This window comes from Acanthopagrus latus, chromosome 11 (genome assembly GCF_904848185.1).
Source record: "Acanthopagrus latus isolate v.2019 chromosome 11, fAcaLat1.1, whole genome shotgun sequence".
NCBI lineage: Eukaryota > Metazoa > Chordata > Actinopteri > Spariformes > Sparidae > Acanthopagrus > Acanthopagrus latus.
This window is the reverse complement of record NC_051049.1, coordinates 7101826-7114212: the sequence shown is the minus strand read 5'-3', so window position 1 is coordinate 7114212 and position 12387 is coordinate 7101826. Positions and strand designations below refer to the sequence as shown.

Sequence of the window (12387 nt, the reverse complement as noted above, 5' to 3'; positions counted from 1 at the left end):
GCCATTTGCTTGGATAAAACAGGCATTATTGCCAACTCTGCATATTCTTCATGGAGGATCAGGTATTTCATTGCCCTGTTTCCTCCTGTGGATCACAATTATCCTGTTTTCTCCCAGTTTATGACACCTTTTGACATCTTTTCTGGCACATTGTACAGCGTGTAATCTGCTGTAATTCCAAGCCAGACAGACAGAGAAACAAAAGTCCTGGAGAAAAAAAAAGACTTCCCATTTCTAATATTAAGTTAACGGAAAAGGGAGCGCATTCTGTATAATCTGCCATGGTGATTTTTCTTTCCATCGGAGGGGGGGGTCACAGTGACATCAAGTCACCAGGACCTTGCTCAGATTCTGTAAGAGGCAGGAGCCTAAAAATAATGTAAGAATGAAAACTAAAGAATATTAGTTATAATTCATGTCAGAGGGAAGGACCAGATCCACTCTTTAGTTTCAAAATGCTCCTTATTTTTGCCTTCTGAAGGTTGGCGAGAGTGAAAACAGGCAATTTGAGGACCACGCTCTGAATCACATTTCATAACAGCCTCTTTTCTCACATTATACACTTACTGAATCATTTTAATTATTTTACCTTACGTAGATTTTTTTATTTATACAGACCAAAATCACAATCACATTGCAGTGATCAGGGGGCTTTATGGTCTGTATAGTGAAGGACATCCTCTTAAGACCCTTGATTCAAGTCAGGGGAAGAAAACAAATATATCTAGACAAGTCAACTGCAAAAAAAATTAATTAATTCGTTAATTTAAAAAAAGATATTGCTTCTACAGCAGATGTTTTGTGAATCACGGTTTTTACATAAAGCCTACAAAATCTCTTCCACTGCGTCCCAGATACGAACTACAACTCCCCAATACCGCTGTGCCACACACTCGCTGTTCATTGGCCACAGCTCATCCAACCTTCATCACCCCCGTCTCTCATTGGCCAGCTACTCCTGTCAATCAAGCGGAGTGGATCTAAACCACTCCGCTCCGGAGTTCTTTCTCTGGGGGGCGGGGCTTGACCTCTTCTTCGCCCATCACGCTTGTTTCCTGGTCGCTGCTAACAACCTGCTGCCTGTAACTTGTCCCGTCCAGCGTCCACTCATGCACCGACGCTTTCCAGCCGCGGTGTTTCTCGAAATGCGTGCGAAGATGAAGCCGTGTCGACGCTGAGCTCAGCCCGACCCTCAGCTCCGTGCCCGGCCGCATGGTGCTCCGTGTCTCTCCGGCCGCTTTCTGACGCTTGGAGTGTTGCAGTCTGGCCTCCAGCCGCGGCTGCGAATTAACTTCAATTCTCAGCGTCGCCTTCGCTCCGAAATCATGTTTATTTTATAAAGATGGCGGCGAGGGGGACACTGTAAACTAAATGACTGTCAGAAACATCGCCTCCATTTGTAATATGGTGAGTATCTCGCCGCTTGTGTGTATGTGTGTGTGTGTGTGTGTCGGTTTGCTGCTATCGATTTGCCTGCAGCCTCTGTGTTAGGACCTGGTGTGTAGTGATGTTCACGGGTGAGTCTCCTCCTCCTCCTCCTCCCCCCTGTGCACCCGGACCCGGTGAGCCAGTCCGGTCACTGCTGACAGGATGGCCAGTGTGGTGACCTCGGTGCTCAGACAGGCCTGCGTCCCAAAACCTTCATGTCATCAGCAGACTTGACATTGTGTGTTTGCAGAGATGACACAGTGGGACACCTGCACCTCTGTCACAGGTGTGAATGTGGTGCTGCTGCAGAGACACTGGCCTCCTCTCTGTGTTTCAGACTGGGTACCAATAATGTGAAAATGCCTGCAGTGTGAGTGTCTCCTCTGGGTGCTGCTGGCCTGCATCAGTGACACCCAGCTCTGCACTGAGTTACTACACTGTACTCCATTCAGAACTACAGTGGTACAGACATGCAGGTGAAGACAGACCTGCTAGTGTTACAGCACGGTTAATGAAGAGTCCAGTTTGATTGGACTGTAGTTGTCAGCCAGGTAAGCTTCTCTGGTTCGCTGATTGGTGTGATCAGGACCATAGCCGTGATTTTAATAACACTGAGCTCATGCTTTCCCCCATCCCGACCCATCCACAGAGAACGATCTGTGCATTTCTCTGTATTTTTAAAGCAAATAGATGAAAATTGGGCTCAAATTCTGACAGAAGACAAAGAAGAAAACTAACAAATATGGCTGTTATTTAATTTCAATGGAATAAACTTGTTTATCTGCTAAAAATAAGTTATTGCATGCGAACAGTGACTGTTTGCCATCATTTTATTTGATTTGGTTTATTGAAGTCATTTCACTGATAAGAAACAATGAGAATGGTTCATGAAACATTTATTAAACAGTTGTAAATGTTAAAAACATCAGTCTCATCTCTCTAATGGCCGACCACGTATAAGGTTTAGAAATGACCTACACAGTATTTATTAACCATTTACAAATTATTCTGAACATCAGTTGCAACTTTCCTAAACAATTGATAATAATTTATAAAGTATTTAATTGTGTGTTAACAGTGAAACTATTGGTTTTCGTTTTTTATTATATATAGAATTGTCTATTTGAATTCATATGACAGATATTATGAAGTCTTAGCAGATACATATATGTCAAGATATCATAGACTCAGAAAAAATACAATATTAATGAGGTAATAACACAGACTCATTTCATAACTGAATAAACAAGCTGTCCTCAGAGGAGAATAAGGTCCCACTGATCCAGCAGGATGAAAACGGGTCGACCAGCTTTCAGGACCAATATCGATTATTAGAAATCAAGGAGGCTGAAAACAGAAATTTGTCAAACTTAAGTCAGTCGTACCATTGCAGTATGATTCACAGTTAGTGGGAGTTGCACTTTTCATTTTTACCATTCAGACACGATTACATTCATCATGATGAAGCAAAGTAAAGAGATAAAGCCTGGAAACCTCTGTACGTCCTTAAGGGCACTTAAACGCAAGTGCGTGCATGCCGATAAATGAAATCAGAGTTTAGACGGAGGAAAATTTCAAGGTTGATTAGATTTTGTTTATTATTAGTGTACACGATATATCGAGGTAAAAAGTGTTTAATTAAAGGAATACTTTGTTAGATGATTCAGGCCCCCAGATTGTGTAATATGTTGTTAGTCATCTGGGTCACGGATCTTCAGACTAAACACACACAGTTAATAGAGAAAAGTCTGAAAAGGTTCAAATCATTGTATAGAGAAGTGATGACAGCATCCTCTGCTCCTCCAACACACCTTTCACAGTTCAGAGAATCAAGGATAAAGTTTTCTCTCTTTTGAATAAATGATGCCTCTGTCTGCTCTTTGTTATGAAGGGTTCAAATGTCAAAACGTGGAATCAAACCATGTGTCACTTAGTGTTGTATGGATATTTAATGTGTCTCACATATTGTTCGGGGTTTCTCTCCAGCCTTTTGGAGTGAAGGCCAATGTTTGCTTCGTAAGATTTCCCACGAGGAAAGCGTCACCCTGTCTGTGTACAGTAGAAGGACTCAGGCCTGCGCACATGTCACTGCATCTCAGACTGGAAGCGGTAAACGGGACAAAGAGGCATTCACTGCCTGCTTTGACAGCGAGAAATGACAGTCACTGAAAGTCAAAGCCTTCCCCGAACTAAACTGTCTTCTGTGTTCGCTCAACAAAGCTGTGGTTCATTTGGAGAAACGCTTTGAGCTCTGACAGGTGAAAAGCCTCCGACAAGAGATAAGTGGTCCGTCTCAGCAATCAGGCACAAAATGCGGCCGACTTTTGACATGCGTCCATCTGTTACGGCCGTATCCTTTTTCTGCCCTGACAAGAAGTTTTTGCTGGCATTAAAAGACAGTTAGAGGAGCTGCAGCAGGAAACTGATACACTGACATTTGGCAGGAAGGATAGTTTTATTAATTATGCTGGATGAAAGAGAGGCTTATCTCTCAGAGTTGACTGCAAGCCCTCACTGGTTGTTTGTCCTTGACTTTAAAACATTTCCATGTTAGTATTGCTATATACACATAGATTTAGCAAAGGCTTTCATTTCAGCCTGGTAACTCTCCATAATAAATGTAAACTGTGTTGTATGAGCAGATTTTCATGTGTCCCGTGTTTTCTTTTTGTCTCCTTCAGGGCACCAATGCCTCTGCTCTGGAGAAAGACATCGGCCCGGAGCAATTCCCGATCAATGAACACTATTTTGGATTGGTCAATGTGAGTATCACTAAATCCTCTCATACAATAATAAAAAGGTCACTGCCTAAAAAACACTGGTGTCATTTATCAAAACAAACTGCCACGGAGCAGAGGTGACTCATCCTCTGCTGGACCGTGACAGTGTTGTTTGTGAGTCTGTTAGCCAACACATGGATGTCCAGTTTCCTGAGTTTCACAACACGCTACATGAAGTGTTTGCCAAAAGGAAAAGAACAATTTCTGACATCTGTGTTTTTCCAGCAGTTAATTTAACAGATAATCTCCAAGAAAAATGGACTGACACTGTATTTGTGTAACTTCCCTCCTCAGTTTGGAAACACGTGTTACTGTAACTCCGTGCTCCAGGCTCTGTACTTCTGCCGGCCGTTCCGGGAGAACGTGCTGGCATACAAGGCCCAGCAGAAGAAGAAGGAGAACCTGCTCACATGCCTGGCCGACCTCTTCCACTCCATTGCTACGCAGAAGAAGAAAGTGGGCGTCATCCCGCCCAAGAAGTTCATCTCCCGCCTACGGAAAGAGAACGGTGAGAGCACAGCCCAAACCTGAGACAGGGAAGATTGAATTAAGAGTTGGGTGTCATCCACAACAAATAATGGTACAATGTGAAACAGTTAAATGATGTATAACAATAATAATTAATAATAATAAAAACCTTTTATGTGGCACTTTTCCAGACCAAAGCAAGTGTTTAATATGTAGAGATACAGAATATAAAGGATGAAATGATGATGAAAAAATCCAACAAATCACCATCTTTAATAAAGAGCCATAAGATAAAATAGCTTTAAGGATGGATATAAAAGAGGACCCTCGTTTGAAGTAACATCAGCCATTTCAATCAAATGGACAGTTTTCAGAGCAGACAGAAAGCACAGGTGTAATTAATATTGACGGTGTGTGCATTCCTGTAGCTTTGCCAGTGACAGGGTTCAGTATTGTGCATACTTGCCTCACTGATCTGGTTTACTTCCACACGTGAATGCAGCAGAGACATTGTTAGTTAATTAAATTTAGATACACGTGTGCTTTTCTTAGGATTTCTGGAACTCTGTCTCATAAAAAAAAAAAGAGACATTTTTACTGCCGCTCAAATCAAATTGTCCTTGAACAGCACATGTTTTGAATAGAGGCCTATTTTATTTTGTATTCATGTCTTTGCCAGCGCCACTGAGCGCACCTCTCCTCACACAAGTCCAGATACCGCAGTAGTGTTTGCTTTAATGCAGTCTGAATATTGGAGGTGAAGGGCAGGTGCATGTCAGTGTAAGGTCATTCAGAGACGCAGAGCTGACAGAGAGCCTGACTGTTCTCTGCTGTCCATATTGAGGAAGCTCTTTATGTGACTGAACAATGTGATCTCTGTTGGGACTCAGCTTTGGTCAGCTGCCTCCTCTCTGGACTTTTTTTTTTCTCCGTCTGCTCTCTCTTTCTCTCCCTCCTCAATTCCTCGAGTCTCAGTTTTCACTTTTCACGTACAGATCTGTCACAACAAAAAGGGTGTAAAGACGTTGTTGTTGTTGTCGGTGTAGCCTGTTTATTTACAACATCTACAGTCGACACGTTAAGCGTCATTAAACTGTGACAGACATGGAGCCACACCGACGCCTCTCTACTGATTTTGTATAGAATTCTGTTGGACGCCATTAGAAAATCAGAATGGCTGTACTTCCAGTCCCACTTCATTCAATAAAGCCTAATCCAATTTCCAATAAAATGCATTTAAATCTGCAATGATAACGATGCCAAAACAGTTTTGCGTCATGTACTTGGAAAGAAATCCAAATAATTGACTGAATCACGTTAACCTGTTTTTCCATTATCGGGCATATAAACACATCAAATCAGATTATTGTCATAATCAGGGTATTCCCAGTATAATCGCATTATTGTGGTCATGTGAACTCGCTCACTGATAGTAAAACTGCTGTTTTGTCACATTCTGTTAGTGATTTTACTTAAATTGTCAACATTTTCATCTATAATTGTAGCATATTGTATGTATTGTAGTGTGTTTCTGACAGGAAATCTATGATTCAGGCCATATATTTTTAACACAAGGCTATTAAGCTGTCTGTTGAAAATAAAATGTCCTTGTTTATTTTAATGTAGGCCTGATTAAGGCTCAACTGTGCTTGGTACAGAATTACAATGCACAACAATATTCAGTGGGGGCACATTATCATTAAATGCCTGGAATAAAAATCAATGGCCAACAAACTAAACTTAAACGTCCTCATCAGTTCTCCTCTGCGAGTTATCTCCCTTTACTTCATCTTTGTGTTTCCTTCCAGATCTGTTCGACAACTACATGCAACAGGACGCCCACGAATTCCTCAACTACCTGCTGAACACGGTGGCTGACATCCTGCAGGAGGAGAAGAAGCAGGAAAAGCAGAACGGACGCCTCAAGAACAACGGCACCACCGTCACCACGGAGGCCGAGACGGAGAACAAGACTGAGCCAACATGGGTTCACGATATCTTCCAAGGCACTCTGACCAATGAGACCCGCTGCCTCAACTGTGAAACAGTATGTGTGGCTCTGCTCCCCATCAGTATATTTTATGTCCCTGTGTCACCCTGAATAAGAGCTCTCTCCTGAATAAGTCTGAAAAAGGGATTAGCCTTTTGCAAAGATGCTGAGAGATGCTAAAAAGATTCAGTGTGCGCACCCGGTGGGCTCCGGCCACCCACTTCACGTCAGGCCTGCAGATGGTTTTGTCCTCACAAGTTTGAGGGCGAGGAGTGGGACGGGTTGCCCTGAACAACCCCTGCAAACACCGCACAGACACAAAGGCTACTCAGTTTAATAAGCATTTCAAAGACTGGCTGAGTGTGTGTGTGTGTGTTGTCCTGTTACAGCACAGCGGGCTTATGGTCACTGACTCAGTCGAAGCAGATGACAGTTGAGTTACCTCATGTCTCTTCTTTCTTTGACAGGTGAGCAGCAAAGATGAGGATTTTCTGGATCTTTCTGTGGACGTGGAGCAGAACACATCAATAACACACTGTCTCAGGTAGGTTTGATTTATTATACATTCAGTCGCAGCTAAAAGGGCTCGCAGCAGATCGTATTTGGTGTGAGTGAGATTGAATAACCGAGCCTCCTGTGACATGCTCTCCCCCTCCAGGGACTTCAGTAACACAGAGACTTTGTGCAGTGAATACAAATACTACTGTGAGACATGCTGCAGCAAGCAGGAAGCACAGAAGCGGTCAGTAAAGCATTAAGCTTATTACCAACACAGTCTGTCACTGCGCACACACAAACACATTCCCTGAGCGCGCATGTTGTCTCTGCAGGATGCGTGTGAAGAAGCTTCCCATGATCCTGGCGCTACACCTGAAGAGGTTCAAGTACATGGAGCAGCTGCACCGCTACACCAAGCTCTCCTATCGAGTGGTGTTCCCCCTGGAGCTCCGTCTGTTCAACACGTCCGGGGATGCAGTTAACCTGGATCGCATGTACGATCTCGTGGCTGTGGTGGTTCACTGCGGCAGGTACAGTACATCGATCACCAGCCCAACAAAAAAAGGCCTCAGTATGAGTTATGGGGCAGTCCCGCTTGAAGATGTATGGTAGTGACAGGTACAGTTTTCAGCTGGTGGTCCTAAAACAAGAGGTGATTCTAGTGATATCCAATCACTTTATTCTGCATCATATCGAAGCAACAGTTTGAAATTTCAAGAAGAAGACTAGGATAGAATTCTTACGTCTGTACAGTAAAAAAAATGTGTGTCGATTATTGTTGGATGTTGGACCTTGACTGTGCGGGTTGATGTAAGAGCAGAGTTTGACAATAGGAGGCTCACATTCCTTCAGCTGTAAAGAGAAACATTCCTCTGCACACCTTGAAGTCCTCCTCCAGTGTATTTTGGTATTTTTCTAATATTTGATATTTTTCTTTTTGACAAAGCTTACAGTTTGACCATGACTCAATACTGCAGCATCTCAGTACACAAGAAGAACTTCTGTCTGAGTGACAACTATCACTACCTCCGCTAAAGTTCATACTAATATTCATGCTCATATTGATGCTATCGCTAATCTGTGCTAGTGATTTTGATCTAGCTAGAACGGCAGTCTGGTCATGATGGTAGAGATAATGAATGACTCTTAACCACGCTCCAATTCTCTGTTTGAGAAAAAAGAGAAACTGACTTGAGGGGGAATTAAAGTAAAAGATGTGTGAGTGCAAAATGATTTTGTAACATCACAACTAGGAAGCCGAGATCGTTCAATATGCAACATTTCTAAGGAAAGTATTTTGCAAAGTCATAAATTCTGAATATGTGACCGAGGGAATCTTGATTAAGACAGTTTTTGCTGCTTTAATAAGCTCGAAATTCATCCTTGTTGGCAGGCAAGTTAAGGTTAGTTAACATTAGCTAGCTTAAACCACAATATTACAATATTATTCAAAATCTTGCTTGGATTGGAGCGCAGTATACAGCTACACTCAATTTAAAAACGGTTATGTAACTGACAATATGAGACTGTAGACTGGATGAACTGCATTGTCACGACAGGAAGCTAAGACAGATGTGGGAGTTTTTTTGTTTGTTTTTTTTTTTTTAAGATCACATCATCTGTACAATAGAGTCACTGTCTGTCTCTGTTTCCTCAGTGGCCCAAATAGAGGTCATTACATCACCATAGTGAAGAGCCATGGCTTCTGGCTGCTGTTTGATGATGACATTGTGGAGGTGCGTCACACTCACTCTCAGCCCTGTTGTGCTCCGTGTACCTTGACTCATCTGTTTGTTCATTTGCAGGTGTGTATTAGTCATCAGTTAACTGCATCTTACTTGTGTCATGCAGAAAATCGACGCCCAGGCCATCGAGGAGTTTTACGGTCTTACCTCAGACATCTCCAAGAACTCTGAGTCGGGATACATCCTCTTCTACCAGTCCAGGGAGTGACTGGAGCTGGATCGGCGACACAGGAGAAGACTGAATAGGATTTTTTTTTTTTCTTTTATTAACCTTCGGCCGAAATAGACCCAGACTCCTGCCATCTCCATCCTCCATCCTGCTCCCTTTCTCCAGTCAGGCTTCTCTGACGTATGTGCCAATCCTCTGTCCCAACCCCGACCTCTGGGTTTACCTGTGCTTCATATCTCTCTCTCTCTCTCTCTCTCTCTCTCTCTCTCTCTCTCTCTCTCTCTCTCTCTCTCTCTCTCTCTCTCTCTCTCTCTCTGTGTAATTTGCTTCTTGCCTTTTAGTCACCTGCATTTGGACTGCACTTTAAAACAAAAGCAAAAATGCTCAACAGCATGACAGAAACAAAAAAAGGAGTCTACATTGAAGTACGGCCACCGCGCGGTTGGTGTAGACGAGCTGGAGAAGCCTGCAGAGGTGATTCTCTACCAGGAACGCTAAGAGTCTGGTGCACATACAGACTGTTTTCAGAAATTGAACTATATCATTTATATGTATATAAGGTCTACTTCCATGATGTGTCACCCCTCATTATTCCTGTCATTAGGGCTATTTTCCCCACCACTGTCCAGTCCTTTGATATGTTCCCTGTCCCAGGTGGATGCATGAGAAGTCAATGAAGTTGGAGACTGTATAATACGCGCAGAGAGATTTCATGCATTTTCCAGTGGATTTGAAGCAATATCTGAGCATTGATTAGAGAATGCACAAGCTGAAAACTACCTAGACTTTAACTGTAACTGTTGACAGTATGGAGGTTTCGTCCCTCAGAGAATCGCTCTAGCTGTGTTTCAATTTAATTTTCAAGCAAATTCACAGCAAACCTTTGGAATGTCGCACAAAAGACAAAAAACGATGCAACGCAGTCACGTTTCCATCATCAGGTTCTTTCAAAATTCTTTTTCGGGCAAATTATAATTTTTCTTCTTTGTCATCTTTGCCTTCTTCTGGCACAGAAATGGCTCTTATTATTATTATTATTATTATTATTATTATTATTATTATTATTATTATCATTCTTTTCCCCTGTTCAGAATGAAACTGCTCTTCTCATTCTTCTGTCTTTCGTCGTCTTTTCTTCCTTCACTGTGCGAAACAGAAACAGTTCTTCTTATTCATTTTCTTTTCCTTCTCCTTATTCTCCTCCTACCTTTCCTCCCTCTTCTTTTGCAGTAGAAACAGCTCTTTGTCTTTTTCTTCCCCTTGATTGTGTCACCATGTCCCGTTAAGGGAGGCAAAAACCATCTTATACGAGCTTAAAAACCTGTCGCAAATGTAACATTTTTTGAATTAGTTTTGCCGTCTCCACCAACCTTTTCTAATGCTCTACTTCAAATTGCACATGAACATATTTTGATGGAAACGCGGCCGCTGTCTGCTGTGCAGCTCATGTTAGTCCAGATATGCTCAACACTTCGATCCATCTCAGCCAGACGTTCGAACACTACACATGAAAGGAAATCCTGCTGTTTTCCTCCGTCAGTCGGATCTCCATTCAAATCAGCCGAATCTTTATAATTTTTTATTCTGATAGAAACCCCTATTTATTGAATTTAACATATTTATTACTGTTATTTGTAATGCAGACTGTTAGATCATGAAGATGTGTGTGTAATATAGCTCTTTTGAGAGCTTTGTATGTTATATCCCTCATGTGTAAGCTCTCGGTGTGAAGGAACACGGTGTATGTGATACACAACTTGATAGGACAGCTTGAAGGAAGTTGGTTTTATTAGCATCATTTTGTAGTTTGCATGTTGAATATGAAAAGAAGGATTAACAGGATGCAAGTGAGACACGACCCAGGACTGCCTGATCTTAAGATTGACATGAAGAGTGATAACAGTGCAATAAGGGGCGAGGTTTTCCAGCGTGGAGTTTCCCTGTCAGACTCGTTTAAAGTACATTTTAAATGTTGGTAGTTGTGTTTCTTAGCAGCTGATCTGTTCCCAGTGCTGTGTTTGTGATATCAAAAGTAAATGCCCCCCCTTCACTATGTGCAATGTTCCCTACCTGCTGGGATGCTAGCTGCAACCTTCATCAACAGTCATCCTTCGTTTTTTGTAACAATACTTTGCCTTTTTGTTTATTTTTCATTCTCATGTTGAACTACAGCTTCTTTTTGTTTGATGGTGTAGATTGTGTGTCGTATGTAGCACATTGGAATCCCAAATCCCATAGCGGTGTAATTCAAGCTTCAACGTCAACTCATACAGTGTCCCCCCTGTAGCGTAGAGGTTTTCTTTTTATTGGCCCTGTTCCCTCTGGGTTTGTGGCCGTGTCCTGTCGAGTAGCGTGACATCAAACGGCTTGTTTTCATGTGAATTACATTCCTATTTGCTGCTCATCAGAGGAATTACCATTTCAAAGGCATCTCATCATAAATAAGAGGTTGGAATAGGAATAATTTTTTGCTAGCTTTGTGTGTGCGTGTGTCTATTCAGGAGAAGCAGAATTTGAAAGTGACATCAGTGAAAGCCGGGGCTGTTGAACGCACTTGTTTCTGCTGTCATTTAGTCTGTTACCAGGTCACGGGAGGAATATGTGCCAAACTGGAGTCGATACTGATCTTGCAACAGTCTTTAACAGAACATTATTTTCTTTGTAAAGATACAACTTGTACATATATATTATGTAGAAAAAAAAACAAAACACTTCTGGAAATAGGAAAATATTTTTTTAAAGTGAAGATCTTTAAAATGTAAAGACACTCATGGCAAAGATTTTAGCATTAACGTTAGCCATTAATGAAACCCTGTTCAAGGAAATGCTGTTATTTTACAATCACTCGACTACATAATCAATCACATTTTGTCACCGTCTTGTCATTTTAAATTCCTTTTGCTGGGTTGAACTGAGCCAGGATAGAAAAACAGTAGCAAGGAACAGTTAGATCTTTTTTGAGCCGGGTGACGGGAAATTGACTTGACGCGCCGATCTTCCATTAACACTTATGCACTCGTCCTCACTGAGATGCTCAGTCGTTGCACTTGGTCTTATATATCTTACTGTGATAGTGTTCTACCTAGGAGAGCTCAGGTGCAAAGAGTCCTGCACCAGGTGGGATCTGATCGAGCTCGTAGGAGGGAAGGAGGAGATGAACTAGAGTCTCCATTTGGCTGTAAACTGAAAGTGCACTTTATTAGTGATGAGCTTCAATGCTTTAAGATGAAGAACCACAGTTTAACACACTCATTTTGAGGTTGTTTTTTTTTTTATTTTCTTCTGTTCAATAAAATGACTATCAATTAA

At 41.9% G+C, this 12387-nt stretch overlaps 1 protein-coding gene across 1 annotated transcript; it reads left to right on the top strand.

The window, feature by feature from the left end:
* The first annotated feature begins 580 nt into the window (after positions 1-580).
* usp46 (ubiquitin specific peptidase 46) lies at positions 581-12387 on the top strand. The gene is made up of 9 exons (XM_037114492.1): positions 581-1407; positions 4110-4190; positions 4503-4716; positions 6485-6723; positions 7134-7210; positions 7325-7408; positions 7497-7694; positions 8822-8900; positions 9016-12387. Exons 1-9 carry the CDS (start codon positions 1372-1374, stop codon positions 9115-9117), a joined length of 1110 nt encoding a protein of 369 aa, XP_036970387.1. The 5' UTR covers positions 581-1371; the 3' UTR covers positions 9118-12387.

What these genes read in the sequence shown, in the direction of transcription:
- usp46 (XM_037114492.1), top strand. Translation starts at nt 1,372, where the DNA reads ATGACTGTCAGAAACATCGCCTCCATTTGTAATATG. An exon ending in CCGCCTACGGAAAGAGAACG is followed by an intron (nt 4,717 to 6,484) that starts GTGAGAGCACAG and finishes GTTTCCTTCCAG; the next exon opens with ATCTGTTCGACAACTACATG. An exon ending in TCAATAACACACTGTCTCAG is followed by an intron (nt 7,211 to 7,324) that starts GTAGGTTTGATT and finishes CTCCCCCTCCAG; the next exon opens with GGACTTCAGTAACACAGAGA.